The 19,384-nt window shown below is 39.0% G+C and overlaps 1 protein-coding gene across 1 annotated transcript in view; it reads left to right on the forward strand.

The window, feature by feature from the left end:
• The window catches only part of LOC129780076 (A disintegrin and metalloproteinase with thrombospondin motifs 7), a 457,286-nt gene that overhangs the window by 124,954 nt on the left and 312,948 nt on the right, over positions 1 to 19,384 (forward strand). The window contains exon 4 of the mRNA XM_055787990.1: positions 12,784 to 13,694. Within this exon, the coding sequence (XP_055643965.1) occupies positions 12,784 to 13,694 (911 nt within the window). The remainder of the gene's footprint in view (positions 1 to 12,783; positions 13,695 to 19,384) is intronic.

A 19,384-nucleotide genomic window follows, 5' to 3' on the forward strand; every position in this document is an offset into this window, starting at 1 on the left:
GCAAAGAGATGGTATCGATGTGGCTTCTTTACACTTCCTGCGGCTGGTGCGCTTTTCCGAGCTGCTTTCGTTTACCACCGGTAGATTTACGAGCTGTCTGCTTGGTCCCGATGAAACGAGTCCTCACGGTGCGAGAGTAGAGGTAGAAATGAACGAAAGCAAAGGAAGCGTTATATTATAAACCATAACAGTATGAAATGTAAATCCCACCCCTTTTATTATGTTCGTAGCTTAGTCTGAGAGCGAAATGAATAACATCGAAGTAAGTATACAGTAATGTATTTGAATCCGGACACTTTGCATTACATTCAATATCATATCACAGCCATAACATTTTGTGCATGTTGAATTAATGCGATTGATGGTTACTATTCAATCGCATCGATTGCATGGTATTTACTAATCAATCGCATTTATTCAACATGCACAAAATGTTATTGCTGCGGTATGATATTGAATGTAATGCCAAGTGTCCTGATCCCAAAGCATTACTGTATAAGAGAGTTGACTCGACTGAAAATTTTTCTGTTCGGCCTGCAAAAACGAAATTAATTGGAAGAGTACACCATAATGCATAAACGTGAGTGTTAGCTTCCCCATCTAACATTCCAATAAGATTAATGTGTTTCCAAGTGGGCGCGCTACATACGGATACGGGTGATTTCAATAACCTGTTTCAAATTTTTCGAGTCAAATAATAGAAATCATATAATTCTTGGACATTTTATCTTTTGTATGGAATGATTATCATACTGTTCCGTTGATCCGAAGCAGAATGATTAACGCTGAAAAAAGGAATGGATTACTTCTTGGAATTACTCAGCAAAAATGATGCCCTTTCATAACAATTAGAAACGACAAACGGTTGCGGCATTCGTACACAAATAATTTTATAATGCAGCTTTCATCAAAGTGATTTCTTCGGAATGATGAAATATCCACTATCACATAACATTTTGTGCATGTTGAATTAATGCGATTGATTAGTAACTTTCATGCGATTGATGCGATTGATTAGTAACTATCAATCGTATTAATTCTACATACACAAAATGTTATGGCTGCGGTATGATATTGAATGTAATTGAAAGTGTCCGGATCAAAAAGCGTCCGGATTCAAATACATTTACAGTAGAACCCCCATTATCCCCATTTATCCGCGAAAGCGAGTTCCATAGTAATTCTATGAACCTACCCTAAATGTGACAATGAGTGGTAGGTTTTTGTATTTCTGTTTTGGTCATGACTTTCACATTATTTGACTACTGGTGTACACGACCTTACATATGGATAGTTCAATTATTCCTGTATTGATAAAACATTGTTTTCATACTGAAATATCTGTTTTTTTGTGTTTGCACCTCATTTATAGTCATTTGTTGTGTTATCCGCGATTTTCGTGATCCGCGGTGAGCTAGCCCGACTATTCCGCGGATATTCGGGGTTCCACTGTACTTACTTCGATGTTATTCATTTCTCTCTCAGGCTAAGCTACGAACATAATAAAAGGGGTGGGATTTACATTTCATACTGTTATGGTTTATAATATGACGCTTGCTTTGCTTTCGTTTATATCTATCTCTACTCTCTCACCGTGAGGACTCGTTTCATCGGGACCAAGCAGACAGCTCGTAAATATACCGGTGGTAAAGCAGCTCGGAAAAGCGCATCAGCCGCAGGAAGTGTGAAGAAGCCACATCGATACCGACCGGGAACCACCTCTTTACGTGAAATTCGCCGCTATTAGAAGTCGACCGAATTGCTGATCCGCAAGCTACCTTTACAGCGTTTGTTCGTGGAATTGTCCAGGACTTCAAAACCGACTTACGCTTCCAAAGTTTTACGCCGTTGTGGCTCTGCAGGAGGCAAGCGAGGCATATTTAGTCGGCCTGTTCGAAGATACCAATTTGTGTGCTAGGCCACGCAAAACGCGTCACATCATGCTCAAGGACATCCAGCTGGTCCATCGTATCCGAGGAGAGCGTGCCTAAACAGCCGCGCTTATGCTTTCGTCATTATTATCTTTGTACCTTGGCATACAATCAACGGCCCTTTTCAGGGACACCAAATTCATGGATTAGAGTTCAGAAAAGTTTTTGCAGACCGAACTGAAAGAAGCATTTAGCGAAAATGTTGGTGTCGATGATAATTCGATGCCGATGGGCGCCATTGACTATGGATTTGATAATGACGAATAGGAAAGATATGAAAGTGGATTTTTCACCATATCGAAGAAATCACTTTGATGAAAGATGCATTATAAAATTATTTGTGTACGAATGCCGCAATCGATAGTCAACTCTAATTTGCGCTGGGTATTTCCTCGAAGGACTCGATTCCTCATTTGAGCATTAATAATCTGTTTCTGTCAAAACGAAGTGGTATGATAATCACATTATTCGAAAGATAAAATGAAGATGTTTTCTGCCAATTTCCTTTCAACCTCCAAACATCTCTTTCTCCCGTTTGTCGTTTTAGCGTTCGCTAATCTACTCTCACAACACCCATTTCTCGTTTGAGAAATTGTTGAGTAAACATCGTTTGCCAGTGCGCGTAGAGCGGGAATTCCTTAGGATTCATTGCACCTCTAATAAATTGCCGCAAGACGTGGTCTTATGTTGATCGCACTTGATTAAAAAATCCCAAACGAAATGTATTTGGTCGCAGCATTATATGAGTAGAAAGCAAATAATCGCTCGAAAATTACATGATGTTCGCGATGTGAAACATTTTCCGTTTTTCATGTTATGCATCCAATATTGGATACGAAAATTCTCTACTGATGGGGAAAAATAATATTCAGAAGCTTTCCTGTTGATTGCGATTGATTGAAAAATCACAAAACCAAATGTACTTGGTTGCAGTGTTATATGGATAGAAAACATTGAAATAAACTCTTTCGCATGAATGTATTTTTCAATTCCCAGGGGAACTAGCAGATTATTTTTCAACAACGATTAAATCTTTCCGGAGTCTTCTTGATGCTGGATAGCAACCGAATGAAAAGAATTCCGTGCGTGTATTGGTGTGTGGCGGCTGCTCCGATGCCTCAAGCGGAACCGTTTTCCGATGCTGATACTCTCTTAGTCGTCTTTTCAGTGAAAAGACGTCAAAAGAAAAAAATAGCAAAGATGTGATGATTGTATCTCTTGAAATATAAGTTAACATGTACATGGTATAAGATCAGATGAATTAAAAATGGATTTGATGTCAAAAAGTATCATAAGTTTTATTACATTTGATTTGAATAAAGACCTCTACAATACTCATTGAGCATTTTTATTATTATATTTATTTTTATTTTGAGTTGGATTTCTGCACTGAAAAAAGACATAAATATAACTTCAATAAAATATTGAAAAAGTTTTTGTTAATAAAACTTTTTTGTCTTAAAAAATACAAGTTGCAATGTTGTAGTTGTAGCTCACATATTTATCGACCATTTATCTACCATTTCATCTACCACCGAGATGACTATTTTGGGAAAATCGACTTTTAGTTTTAAAAAACGATTTTTTTTCAGTGTAGGTTTTCAAAAAATATTTTTTCAGTATTTTTTTAAATTCAATTATTTTCCTAAAACTCTTCCATAGATCAATTTTTTGTAGGACTTACCATTTTCGAGCAAAAAAAAAACTATAAAAAATGGTCAAAAATATCTGGCCCTTCCGTATGTTAGTCTAGATAAATTTTCGGAAAACTAAGTATGCCAAATTGCTTAATTAGGTAAGGTCTTCACGCCCTAAAAGTTTCATTAAGTTCTGAGAGGGTCATGCCAACATCTGGTCGAGTTGGTGCGAAATCCGTCGTATGGATTCTTTTTATTTTGTCACTCAGCAGATCAACCGTTTATACCAATATGGTTCATGAGTATTTCTACAGTTCTACAATCGTATCCGTGGGGTATGATATGGATCGCTTTGCACAAGATGTACTTAAAAATTAGTCTCATAAATAGAATACTAATAACAATGCATATTTCCTGAAAATAAAAAAGATCGAATGATTTTTTACCAGAAAAACAGATTTCATTATGTTCAATTGAAGAAGAAGGAACATACAAGGATCAAACTGCTTTGGAAGCTTCTCATACTGGTTACACTGTTTATCACAATGCGAGCACATTCAATTTAACCATCATGATATACTCAGAACATTTACCGGCATATTGAAAACCAGATGGGACCGAAACTGAAATTCGCTTCCAATGTTCTGCGAGTTCTGTAGGCATTTCATCCTTCCAAAATCGTTATGTACGATCCAATCCGTACAAAGCACCCAGCAGAACGATTTTTTCACAAGTAACAAGAGCACAAAATTTCGCTCTTCGTGTTTTTTCCGCTATCACAACGAAAATGATATGTCCATCCACAAACGCCCGGCACGGGAAGTGAATGCAGCATCCGTTCGGACCAATTGTCATAAATCAAGTCCGAAGAGGCAACTCGCTCAGTCATCTTGGGGGAATTTCGCTCCCACGTCGTCATGTTCTGCCGGCAAACCTCGCCGCACGAAGATAACGGCATGCGAAGGAAAAACGGATTCCACGGCACGGCCATCAAAAGTAAACAAATCGATAATCATTTTGCATTGTATTTTAGCCCGTTCTGGGTCATCGGGTCCCGATGAGCGATGCTGATGGGTCGTTGATCTGAACGACCTTCTTCTGGGAGAAGAAATGAAAAAGAGGTGATGGGCTCAGATGGCTCAGAGTGCTTGACATAAATTCATGCGATTTATTATGGGGTAGGTCTCGATACAACAACAGACATGCAACAGTCGATCTTCGTCCGAAAAATTATGGTTTATGGATCTCTCGATTATAATTGGATTTGTAGAAGCTTTCACTTATGATTGGGCTTGCTAGTGGGGCGATGTATTTCATCATGTTTACTAACACTTCGATTCTAACGAGGATTTATTCTTACACACGGGGACAAATGACAAACAAACTCTGATTCGAATTTACAATTTATAGAAACCATAGACATGCAACATGTACACGACTAGAACTCAGCTACAGTTGAAATGCTAATGACCCTAAATAAATAAACAATGGGATAAAAAAATATATTATTTTATTTTTTCCAGGTGAAAATTATTCGGCTATTTCCTGGTTTTTGGATAAAATGATTTCAATCCTTTGAGTGTGAACGCATCTCCTCTGATCAATTGAGAATCCGAACTTCGATTTTACCTCCTGTCGTAGTTAAAGTTAAAGTAGTTAAAGATGGCATTCTTTTGATCCTCCCGGGGGCCAAATAAGATGAAAAGGAGAAGATTGCAGAGAGCAATCACGAGTGTAACGATAGAGGCATGCGAAGTCACTGGAGAAATCTCGCATTTTTACAATCGATACAGTAATCATCCAGCGAATCTATAGAAAAAAAACTCGATGAATAAACTGAAATCAATACTCAATTGATCTATACTTCAGTCGAAACATCTCGTTTGCCAATAAATATTTTGATGCCATGAGCGAGGGAAATTCATTGCTTTCCTTGTCGGTGTTAGAAGTTTCATATATTGCACTTTCAATTCCTAAAACGATTCGCTCACACTCTAGTCGAAAATAAAAACTTCCTATACCTTGAAAGTTCTATAAAACTGTACGAATGGCTGAACGACGGATATCTGGAATCTAGTTTCCAGAATTTTTTTTCTCCGCCCGTTTGTAAACACAAACTTATTCTCTTGACCTTCCCTCAGCGTTTCCGTTGAATGAATCCAATTGTCTTCCGTTCGAAAACGTCTAATGAAACGCGAAACGCATTTTCGGATAGAAACAAATGTGCGGCGGGAATGCGGAACGCGATGATATTGGTCATCCATCATCGAATTAAGAGCTCACGCGCGAAGTATTTTGGAAATAGTTTGCGAACAATCAGGGCAATTGTCATCTTCTATGCGTGCAACGCTCTTAAATTGATTGATAATACTAGAATTACAATACAAAGTCCATAAGACTGGGATCAACTGTTGTCTGGGTGCTGGGGAATTGTATGTTCCAGGACTGTTTCAAAATTCAATTCACAAATTTTAAACTGGGTTCAAAGTTGTTCAAGTTCATCTTCACGACCTCGCGAACGAGCTGTGACATTGAATACAATGTGGATGACTTATCGAACAATAAGTATGTTTGTTGACTATTAAACGAATCTATTCTTTAGTTTTCGTCGAAAATAGTTCATTGAAGCAAACATGTTCTGTTGTGCGTTCAACCAAATGGTTGTGTGATGAGAATACTAATAGGTTTAGGATAGGATAGCATAGGATAGGGCTATCGGTATCGGTTGTTTTTCAAGAATTAATGCTTTATTCTGCAAAAATGATATTTAATATTCAAAGTATTGCCCATCGCTAGTCACAACTTTTTCCCATCTTTCTCGCAATTCACGGTTCTCTTTGCGGAAATAATCGGACGGTTTATCGGCTAACCACGAATCGAAATTGGAAAAGTGCTGATCAACCAGGCCATGTTGCATCGATCGACAAAGGTAGTAATCGGACGAAGCAATGTCAAGAGAATACGGCGGGTGGGATAAGACCTGCAATTTCAGCGTTTCCAAGTATGTTTTGACCGGTTTCGCGACATGCGTCCGAGCATTGTCGTGCTCCAAAATAACTTTATCGTGTTTTTGCTCGTATTGTGGCTGTTTTTCTTTCAGTGTACGGCTCAAACGCATCAATTGTCATCGATAGAGGTCCCCCGTGATGGTTTCATTCAGTTTTATCAGTTCATAGTACACCACACTCAGCTGGTCCCATCAAATAGACTGCATAACCTTCTGGCCATGAATATTCCGCGCAGCCGTCGATGTTGATGCATGGCCGGGGTATTCATACGTTGCCCGACGTTTTGGGTTGTCTTTATGGACCCACTTTTTATCGCCAGTAACGATTCGCCCGACCCCGCACGTGAAAAAACGGCGTTAGACCTCTCGTGGCTTCAATTCATATGGCATAATAAAGATAATGTCTTATCTTTCGGATCATTTCCATTGCTTTGAAACGATTGAACATGGTTTGCTTAACCACTGCGAGTGTATCTGCAAGTTCTTGTTGCGTTTGTGATGGATCTTGATCGACTAAAGCCTCCAATTCTTCATCTTCAAACTTTTACCACTTTTAAACCGTGCAAACCACGTCTGACACGTTTGCTCAGTTGAAGCATGGTCACCAGAAACTTTCACCAGAATGCGATGACTTTCCGCAGCTTTTTTCTTCATATTGAAGTAATGAAGTTACACTTCCCGCAAAAACACTCTCGTTGGTACGAAATTCGACATATTCGAGGTGGTAAAACACTATGTTGTTTACGCTTCAACTTTTTAACATATACTGAAAAACGCGCAATGGAAGTAGCTTTCCAACGAATGTCTGGAAATTTGATTCACTGGAATAATCATAAAGTTACGCTATGTGTTGTAAAACCGAAGAAACTTACCGGATGCAGCCAGATTTTCGTGAGAAGTATTTATTCTGTTCCTTATTGTAAAATATTAGACCCGTATTTTCGAACGATTAAATTTAAGCCAATGGGCTAATCTTCTTAGAAAAACATTACACTTGCGATAAAATTGGAGCTGTTTTCCGTCGTTATTGATTGTATTTGTTTTTCATGATTTTTATGGTCTTGGGACCAAGGGCACGTTTTTTTTTTAGTATATCATTCTTGAAAACAGATCTTTTTGACGTAGGACTACGTCTTTCATTTCTATACTGGGGTGTACGTTCAAAGATTCGAAGACGAAAGGCTGAGAACGAGACTTTGAGCGTTAATACCTTCTAAACAAATGAACGAAATGGTATGATAAACACTTCATTCGAAAGATAAAATGTCTACGCGTTATATGCTTGTTACTTTTTATCCAAAAACTTGTTTCAATAGCCCTAAAATTACTTTCAAAACAGGCTATTGAAATCACACCAATCGGTACATAAGCGAGTGTCGCTCGGAAATCCACTCAGTTATGATTGCGCAACGATTGAGGTACGATCGCTGGAATGGATGTTTCCCTAACACAGACTTCAAAACAGTGGAGCCAGGGGAAATCGCCATAACAAATTAGATGCAAGTAGCGGGTACTTTTTTACTCGATTGCGTTTCTGCGAATCGGAATGTTTCCCTAACACAGACTTCAAACCATGGAGCCTGAGGAAATCGGCATTGCAAATTAGATGCAAGCTGCGGGTACTTTTGCACTCGCTTGCATTTTTGCAAACTGGAGTGTGTATTCCTAATGCTAATTCTGAAACCAAGAAGACGAGAAAATCGGCATTGCGGATACATTCAAGTCGGCAATACTTTTATACCCCAAACATTTATACTCTCCGGAATTCGTTTTGCTATCATGGTCTACAAAAGCGGGTACAAATGCAACGCTTTGGCTCATCTATACAAGACTGCAATGGAAGATATCTCTTCATGTCGTCAGCTCACTGATCTTCTAGGCATACCGTTTGATGATTAGGCAGAATGTTGATAACTATTTGCTGCGATAACTACTACCTAAATGCATGAATTGACTTAAATTGGGATTTGTTTCAATTGAATTCGTAAATAGTTTCATTCGTCCACTACTTTAATCAATAATTTAATTAATACACACAAAAGATAGCTCTGCGCAGCGGCGATATCGTACTCAATGAGGAACATCCGAGGTGGGATTATTGCTAATGAAAGCAATACAATTGATTACTAAGCCAACGGTAGTCCTACGTCAACCTTGCGGTTATATAATAGGTGTAACCCATCCATAGTTTTTTCTACATAATATATCCATCAACCAGAAAGGTATTTTTTTGGTTTTTGGTTTAAAACATATTTTTTTCACGCAAAAATGACTTTTTTCAAAAATTCATAACTTTTGAACTGCTTCTTCTTCTTGGATGGCATTAACGTTCCCAGTGGAACTTTTGCCTTCTCAACATAATTATTACTTGCGCCATTTTTATTAGTACTACTTAGTTGAGATTTCTATGCCGAAAACACGCCTTGAATGTATTATGGAGTGGCAAGTTCTAGAATACGCGTGACAACAGTGCAAGTCGGAAGAAATTTCTTTGACGAAAAGTCTCCCGGCCAGAACGGGAATCGAACCCGATCCCCTGGCATGACAATGTGGGACGCTAATCACTGGAACTGAAATCAAGGTAACTTCGAAAAATCATAACCCAAAATAAAAAAAAACACCTCTCTGATTTTTGGATATTTTATGTAAAAACCCTCAGCTTTCAAAAAGCTCTTGTTCCGAAATCATGTGAATCAAAAGAAAACAAATACGATCAGTGATCATGAAAACAAAATTCAATTTTCAAAAAGACTAACTCATTTTCTTCAATGTCGATATGTCGATCATCTGAATCGGTTCACTGGTATAAAAGTTATTGATTTTTAAAATAAATAAAAAGGAAAAAAGGGAAAATAAAGAAAAATAAAAGAAAAATAAATAAAAAGGAAAAAAGGGGAAAATTGATTTTTCAGACCGTCGGTTAACTTCAAAAAACGAAAAAAACACCTCTCTGATTTTCGGATATTTTACGTAAAAAAAAACAAAGATAAAATACAATAAATATAGCGCCCTTGATTCCGAGACCAAGAAAACTATAAAAACACATACAATCAATAATGGCGAGAGACAAATCCAATTTCATCGCAAGTAAAATATTGTTTTGAAGAAGATTAGCTCATTGGCTTCAATTTGATATGTCGTTCGTCTGAATCGGTTGAGAGGTTCAAAAGTTATAAATTTAAAAAAAAAATACGAAAAACCACCCGAATAAAAAAGTTGATGGGTCTGAGCCTAGGGACACGGACGGGATCTTTACATAGGACTGTGATTGATGATGAGTTTTGGTAGAAGTAGGGGAGAGGGAGGCAAGTTGGCGACGTTAAGCTTTGGCGAGCCCTGGATCTTGGAATAATTTTTTTTTCTAAAGTCTGCTTCATTTAATATTGGAACACAAACAATTGCGTGTAGTTCAGTCATTTATTAACGAATTCATAATTTGTTTTTCATACAAATGTAGCATTTTCTTTACTCTTTCATAAAAAAAATTATTCATTGCTGTTTCGAAGAAATTCTCGTACTTTTCCCGTAATACGGCACATTAGGCGGCGCACACCCTTTTCGTCCACCGTTTTGGCGATTTGATTCCACCAGTTCTTCATTTGAGTCATGTTCCTAACAAGTTTTCCCTTTGCCTTAAGCCTCCGCTTCGTGATTGCCCAGTATTTCTCTATCGGCCGGAACTGGGGGCAGTTTGGGGGGTTGAGGTCTATCGGTATTACGCTGACCCCGTTCGTTGCGTACCATTCCATAACCGTTTTGCTGTAATGGCAGCTTGCGAGGTCCGGCCAAAACATTACTGGACGGTCGTGGGCACGAATAAACGGCAGAATCCGTTTCTGTAGGCACTCTTTTTTGTAGACTTCTGATGTCATTGTCTTGTCAGTGAGAAAGACTTTGGTTTTCTGTCCACAACTGCATATCCCCTGCCAAATCATGTACTTGCGGGCGAATTTATCCGCAAACACGAGCTTAAATTTTGCAGGTACATCCCCTCGAGCCGTCGCCAAATAAAATTTTTGACCTGGGATTTGCCCAAAGTCCGCCTTCACGTAGGTCTCATCGTCCATCAGAATACATCCGTCGAACTTGGTCAGCACTTGGTCGTACAGCTTTCGAGCACGGATTCTGGCCACATTGTTCTGCTTCAGCGTCCGATTTGGCTGTTTGCTGGCTCGGAATGACCTTATTCCTTCCCGGAGACGAATTCGTCGCACCGTACTGTGAGCGGCCTGGAACTTATTGGCCAAATCGCGGTCTGAAAGATTGGGATTCCTCTTGACGGCCTTGATGACTTTCCCACGCAGTTTCCGGTCGACAGTTCCACTCCGACGCTTCGAATGCGGCTTCCGAGCCGTCGTCAATGTTTCCTTGTACTGCTTGATAACACGCCATACGGTATTTCTGGGCATTTTAAGCTGTTTAGCTAGCTTAGATGCCGACAACAATGGATTTTCAAGAAAACTTGCACAATTTTATCTCTCCGTTCGGCTTCCATGGCGGTTGTTTACAAAATGCTATCGTTTGGTGTTATGACATAAATACATGGTGAAAGGTAATGAATTTCCCGATACGTGGGTGAAAAAAGTTTCCAAATCCGTCCACTAGGAGCGCCACAATGAGCAAAAGAATTTGTTCCAATATTAAATGAAGCAGACTTTATGTTGATGCTGATTCCTGAAGTGTTTTCTACCATATTATCTATTGAATGGACAAAAAAAACTAAAAAACTTGTCCACCCAAGAGCTTTGCGTAAAAAGCGTCGAATTCGCCATCTTGCCTCCACGTGGAGGCAAGATGGCGAATGCCTGGAGGCAAGTTGACGAATATGGGTTGGTCACCTAAAAATCAACAAAATGTAATAACAATTATTTATTTATCCTTGGTTGGAACAGTGGAAATGCCATTTTCATCAACACTGTAAATGTCACACGCAGGAAAACGATACTGAGCTCGTATATCTCCCAAAATTCGAAAAAATAAGTCACAATTTTCTTTATTTATTAACGCCATTAATCGAGCCGCTGAGGTATTTTCTGGCTTTCTCAAAGATAGCTTATGAGCCTTCATAAACATTTCAACCCATGTCCGTCCAGCGCATGTTCCTTTGAAAGGGTGCTCTATGCCATTTTTAACCGCAAACGAATAGTCAATTCTTCGAAGCTGGACCTGAATGTGGCTTTAAAGCGGCCTTTATTGGACGACGTATCCTGAAATTGATACAGATTGAAAGAAATTTCTTGCATAAAAAACATGGAAACGCAAATGCTGAATTGAAAATCTAACCTCCATGTCTGGATATTTTCGTCGATAGCGTCTCAGAGCTGGTTCTGGCACACCGAACTGCTTTGAAGCACCCAGAACAGACAAAACTTCTTCTATAGCTTTCATAACATTCTCCAAACTGGTGTCCGACCAATATTGGTCTCTTTTTCGCCTATAAGTTCTAACCATCTGCAATACAAACCAATAATTAACATAATGTTGCAGTTCGCCAACTTGCCCTCAAGCGACTTTTTCAATAAAAAAAATTTAGCTGAAAGAATTTCATGATTGAAACTCGTCGGAAACAAACAGATTATGTACAATAGAGTACCTTTATCATGTATAAAATTATTTTGAAATTTTAACTTTTCTCATAAAGTGGATAATGAAATTTGAAAAAACGGAAAAAATAACAAAATCACGATTTTTCTCATTTTTATTTTTCACTTTTTTTGTGATAACGTTTTCGGCAGAGTTACCGAGTACAAAGTTTGGCCTTGTTATGATGCATCTTCAGTAAAAAGTAGGTGGCGCTACCTTCATTACAACGGGTCAAATTACCGATTCGTCATCTTGCCTCCTTCGCCAACTTGCCTCCCTCTCCCTACTACGAATTTTATAGTAAAAGGTAAAATCAATGGGGTCGATTCAATCAATGAACAGATTTGCTATTGGACTCATGAACTTGCGCTTAGTAAGAAAACGTGAATGTTTGAAGGTATTGATAACAAAAAAACAAATTTTGGGCGGGATGAAGTTTACCGGATCAGCTAGTGCGGAATAAAATAGTTATTCCTATGAGCGAAAAGAGAATTGAATAATATTCTGTCACAATCACCATCGGGTGCTAAATTTCTCGACGGAAACTGTTTACAAAAACATTTTATTCTGGCAAGTCTACATAGAACAAGAAATTCATTCATTCCATTATTTCCTTCATCCGCAGATTCACAAAGAGTGGCTGGAGAGGCGTGCCGCTAGCCGTGCAAACACCAATTCCAGTGCTTCCCAGCGGACAACCTACCTGCGAAAGTTGATTAAATTTAAGAATGAACATGAGCCCCTGTCGGAGAACGACATTTCCTTTGTGCCACATTTCAATCACAACAATCGAAACAACGAACCCGGCGACACCAATAATAGCAATGGTGGCAGCCTCCAGGACACTGGTTCTAGCGTGAACGCTGTGAAACCGGAAGCCGGTGAAAATAATGAGGCCGATCGGTACCGTTACGAAATAGCAACAGAGAACAACAATTCATCCAGAAGCAGCAGCGGCAGCAACAAACAGTTGCAGGATGATTTGCTTCCACTACAGTCCAAATTATTGGAGCATCACGCAAATGTGCCAGAGACATTCAAGGCGGCTGCTCCTGGAGCCTCGGTGATACAACAACAGCGACAGGATAAGCAAAATACTACAACAGCCCAACAAATTGAGGATGTGGCCCAAATAAATGAGCATGGTAAAACTGACGAGCAGAAACGCATAAATAATGACCAGCTGGCGGCAGTGGGTGCGAATGAGAGCAGTAGTTATAAATCAGGTGGAAACAGTCATGATACTCAAAATGACGGCAGCACAAGCGGAAGGAAGCTAGAGAAGCATCCGGCTACAATTAATAATGAAACCACAAACGATGAAAGCAGTACATCTTCTACAATCGTCCCGACCAGCACATCTGCTGACGTTCCATCCGATCACAGGAACAACAGCAAGGAGCACTATCAACACCAGCAGCAGCTGGGAAATATCACTGTAAGGAATGTATTTGGTCCCTGGAGTAACTGGACTGCATGCTCCCGGTCTTGCGGCGGTGGAGTCAAATCACAGCAACGGAAATGCTGGCGTCGAGAGTAAGTAGCTCGCAATTGTTACTCGATTAATGTTGTACATGTTTTTGTATTTGGGTGCCTAATTTTCAGGAAACACTCGCTTGGTTTCCCTCGTTTTGCAAATTGCAAAATATCCCCTGAAACAGAATAACATTTCCAGTTCTGAGAGTTTATTTTTTATCACGAATCGTTCACTCTAATTGCTACACAATGTACCCTCACACAATTCATTAGAAACCCGCAAAAAAATCCGTTCCACATCGTCTCGTCTGCGTCTGTAATTAAAACCATGAAAACATAAAAATCTACTCACGCTTCGGGAGACTCTTTTTTTTCTCTCCATTTCAAACATAAAATTATAATTGTACTTTATGAGCGCTACTGGCTGTACATTGTACATATTTGGTTAGCAGAATTTCTGCGGCGGCAAGGGTTGAAAATTAAAAACTTCTTTTGCGCACACAAGTGTATGTATATCCAATGTCTCCCGAGATAGATTCAACCGTTCAACAGTTCAGCTGTGGCATTCCGCAGAACTGAGACCCTGAGGTGAGCTCGTGGCGTGAATTCAGCTGACATTGTATTTTCAAACCCCCTTTCGCATGATAAGCAGCCCGCGGAAAGTTAAATGTTCGTATGAACACCGCATTCGAAGCTCTCTTCCAGATGGAACCCGCAGCAGGACGGGACCAATTCAAATCACTGCTCAAATACACTTTCAACGTTTGCCAGCTTCCTTCAGGAGCGAGCAAAAAAATCACATTGCGTGCCCTGACTGAAACCTGCAATAGAAAAATTTCAATTAATAATCAACTTTTGCCCGGTTCGGTGTGTATTTTTTTTCGCCTTCAAAGTGCTGTTTCCAATTTTCCGTTCTCTCTCTCTCTCTCTCTCTCTCTCTCTCTCTCTCTCTCTCTCGATAGCATAAAAGTTTTTAATTAAAGCATTCAATGAACTGCCTCCGTTTTAGTACAATAGCGCAGATTTGAGGAAGAGGTAGCGATTTTTTTTTCGGTTGATGTTGCTGATAAAAAATAATATCGGGTAAGGCATTGGCTGCAGAATATTTGGGTATTTTTTCTGAAGTGTTCCCTTCGTTTACAATTTTACTGCGGTTGATCCTTTGTTTCGAATGTGATGTTAATTAGCTTCGCCCTCGCTCAGTATAATTTTCCAACATTGTTACGCACAATATTTTTTGTACTGACGCACTAGTTTTTGTGAGGATTTTTCAAGGCAGTGATAATCAATCTTACCTATACGGGTATAGGGTATAGGGTTGGAAGCACAGATTCTGATGTTACCGAAAACCGATAAAACCTCAAATTCCACAACCGGAAATCTTGATTTTTATTCATAACTATCTGATCCGGCTAACTTCGTCCCCCTAATCCTACGTCAACCTTGCGCCTTTATCACAGACATAACGATATAGCTAGAATACCTTTCAACCACTTTCACATGACACTATTAGAAAGCCGATTGCGTTACTTGTGCGTGATGCCCCCGGAAATGAATTAATTGGATGGAAAAAAGAACTCTTTACAAAATTATTAGTGGTTCCGAAAAGTACCTTTGATGCAGAGTTGCCAACATTCCAGCTTTCTCTGAATATTGCCAGTTGTTTTAGGCATGCCAGTTTTTTCCAGCTTTTTTATTTTTTCAACATTTTCAAGTTTTTACCTAAAATATATACTTGTGAGTATTCTACTCCGCTCCACACATATCGAAGACCTTAATGACGTTTATCGCCCATCTCTATGTATACTTATCTATCAAAAGCTGACCGGGCAAACTTCGTCCCTCCCAAAATTTATTTTTCGTTATTTTCAGAACTCTTCATTGATTGATTTTCTAATCTACCATTTAAAATTACCTTTTACTATAAAATTTCTAGTAAAGGGTGTGTCACATCAAATTGCATCACGGAAAAAACGCTGTAGAAATTCGCCCAGTAGACCGATCCTTTTGAAAATTTTAGACAGTAAAATAAAAACTATTAAACAACTTTTGGCATTTTCTTTCTTTTTATTTGGAGGCGAATGAACTGAAAAGTTTAAAGCCTCTTTAATCCAACATCATCATCATCTTTTTATTCATACTTCGAGCCGAAGCCCGTATGCTCGCACCTTCTTCTTTACCCCGTCCATAAGGTTCTGTACAACGTCAGGTTGTAGTTTTTTTTTTGACAAACTTTGGGTTCTTCCGGAGGGCCTGCTTCATAATCGCCCAATATTTCTCTATTGGGCGAAGCTCCGGCGCGTTGGGCGGGTTCATTTCCTTTGGCACGAAGGTGACCCCGTTGGCTTCGTACCACGCCAACACGTCCTTTGAATAGTGGCACGAAGCGAGATCCGGCCAGAAGATGGTCGGGCCCTCGTGCTGCTTCAATAGTGGTAGTAAGCGCTTCTGTAGGCACTCCTTAAGGTAAACCTGCCCGTTTACCGTGCCGGTCATCACGAAGGGGGCGCTCCGCTTTCCGCAAGAGCAGATCGCTTGCCACACCATGTACTTTTTGGCAAACTTGGATAGTTTCTGCTTGCGAATCTCCTCCGGAACGCTGAATTTGTCCTCTGCGGAGAAGAACAACAGGTCCGGCAGCTGACGAAAGTCCGCTTTGACGTAGGTTTCGTCGTCCATTACCAGGCAATGCGGCTTCGTCAGCATTTCGGTGTACAGCTTCCGGGCTCGCGTCTTCCCCACCATGTTTTGCCTTTCGTCGCGGTTAGGAGCCTTCTGAACCTTGTATGTACGCAAGCCCTCCCACTGCTTGGTCCGCTGGACGAATGAACTTGACAAATTCAGCTTATTGGCGACATCCCGGACCGAACTTCTCGGATCACGTCTAAACTGCTTAACTACGCGCTTGTGATCTTTTTCACTGACGGAGCATCCATTTTTGCCGTTCTTAGGTTCCGGTCGATGGTTAGGTTCTCGAAGTATCGTTTTAGTACTCTGCTGACCGTGGATTGGACGATTCCCAGCATCTTACCGATGTCCCGATGTGACAACTCCGGATTCTCGAAATGAGTGCGCAGGATTAATTCACGACGCTCTTTTTCGTTCGACGACATTTTTCAAAATTTACGAAAAATTGACAGTGAAGCATGGCCAACGTGATCTATACACTCTTATCTGATTATAAGCGAAAGCTGAAGATATAATTCCTAAAAATTAAATTTCTACAGCGTTTTTTCCGTGATGCAATTTGATGTGACACACCCTTTACTTCTACCAAAACTCGTCATTATAATATCAGATCATTTTCAGACACAATCCTCGTTCAAGATTTTTCAACTACACCCATACCTCGCTATGCGGCCGCTTTATACGGCATTTCGCTATAATGGCCCTCTTCAATTATGGCACGTTTTCGATTTACGGCCTTAAATGTCTCGTTATAACGGCAAAAAAAAGCTTTTGAGGATTGGTTCAAAAATTCCTTTTGCACAGCAGTGGAAAAATATTCGCGAGACAATAACTTAAACAACAAAAATATTGGGTATGTATACAAACAAATATTCTATGTAACATGAAATTGTTTCATTTTTGTTTATAGATTATTATTGGTTTTTATGTATGTATGTATGTATGTTATATTATATGTTATGTATGTTTTATGTTTATTTTGTATGTATTTTTGATTTGAATGAAATGAATTTAAATGCATTTACTTTTTAATTCAAATTAATTAAAACTATAAAGATAAAAAGCATTTTTAATGATAAACCATGTTGCAAATTTAACAAATTTGGAACCGATCTGATTGAATTTGCATGAATTTGTATACTGCGATTCACAACTTTAGAACCACTCATTTTTTCTGAGTTTCCAGAGATATATAAGAAGTCGGTTAAATTTAGGTAATAGTGTAGGATATAATAACTATCTTCATTTAAAAGACTGGCCATCTGAACTTTATGGTTGTGGTCAGGTGCAAAACATTCAAAAAATTAAAATTCCGGTGATTCATAACTATAGAACTGCCCACGTTGTAATGTGTATCTCGTTCTACGCAGAGGATACTGTCCGTTTATGCTCTTAAAATCACTCATAGTGCTTGTAAGCTGCTCCTACTATTCGTACGATCACTTCTCATGAGTTCTTGATAGGGTTTTGATCTGGTAAACAAGTTGACCAGTCCTGAATCTGAAGCCCTTATTCATCAAACCGTGCCATAACTTTCCGAATTGAAGCCAAATTACCCAATATTAACATTGTTTTTAATGTAAAAACGGCAGAAAATGATACTGAAGTACATCGTAGCACTTCTCACTGTTCATTTGTGTTGATGGTAAGCTACCTAAACCAGGCCTTTTTGAGAAAATTCTGCCCAAACCATAAAATTCTCATCTCCAAAGCTACGGGTCCGAAAACTAATGTGAAAGCTAATCATGGGTTTCATTATTTCAGGAGAACTTCTCTGATAAAAAGGAATCTTGAATTGAATTTCTTCATATTGGAAGAACTTACGGAACGTCTCATGAAATTTTTCAACACGTAACATTGCAGGCGGCAGTTTGATGGTTTAAGGAAAATGTTTTCAAAACGGCCTAGTTCAGATAGCTTTTCATCAACACAAATTTACAGTCAGAAGTGCAATGAAGCACTTCAGAATAATTTACTTCTGTTTTTGCATCAAAAGCACCGTGATAATTGGGTAATTTGACACCAATTCATAACATCCGGAAAGTCAAGGCATGGTTTATTGAATAGTGGGCTTCAGATCCTGGACTGGTCAACTTGTTTACCATATCAAACCCCTATCAAGAACTTATGAGGAGTGATCGTACGAATAGTAGAAGTAGCTTACAAGCAGTATGGCTGATTTGAAGAGCTTAAACTAGAAGTATCCTCTGCGTAGAACGAGATACACACTACAACATGGAGCTACTTGGTCAAAACCACCCAGAATGGGTTATTAAGAACTAAAGATAACCTACAAATTAGAAACTTATTGTAATTCTTGTGAAAGTGGCGTTAATTTTGAAAAGAAGTGAGAGTTTTTTCATCTGTTTCTATAGTTATGAAACACTGGGATTTTAGTTTCTTGATTGTTTCGCGTCTGAACACAACAATAAAGTTCAAATGGCCAGTCTTTTAAATGAAGATAGTTATTATATCCTACACTATATACTTCGATTCTACCGACTTCTCACATATCTCTGGAAACTCTGAAAAACTGAGTGGTGAAACGCAGTGTATTAGAATAATTGATTTCTTATACGGCTTTTCGCTTTGCGGCCAAATTTCGTGGAACGTATCTAGGCAGTAAAGCGAGGTATGGGTGTACTTGTAAATAACATGTTTCTCCGCTACATGGAATAAATGTTTGATACAGAAAATATAATAAAATAAAGACAGCCCTGAATCGGACAATTCCTTTCTAGAATTTTGCTCTCATCAACACATTCGGTGATCCATTTTTATTTATATAAAATAAAATATAAAAACAAAAAAGAAATCAATTGTCATGTTTGGTTGAAATATGTGTATTATTTTTACGGAACCCCCTCTCCATTTCAGAGGATGGAGGGCTGTCATACCATCATAGAAACATTTCTCGTATTCAAAAACCTTCACATGCCAAATTTGGCTCCATTTGCTTTTGTATGGTAGCCTCCTTTTAGAGAGGTGGGAGGAGTGTCGCACCACCATAGAAACGTTTATCGATCCCTAAAACCCCTATATGCTAAGTTCAATTCTATTTG

This window comes from Toxorhynchites rutilus, chromosome 3 (assembly GCF_029784135.1).
Source record: "Toxorhynchites rutilus septentrionalis strain SRP chromosome 3, ASM2978413v1, whole genome shotgun sequence".
NCBI classification, from domain to species: domain Eukaryota; kingdom Metazoa; phylum Arthropoda; class Insecta; order Diptera; family Culicidae; genus Toxorhynchites; species Toxorhynchites rutilus.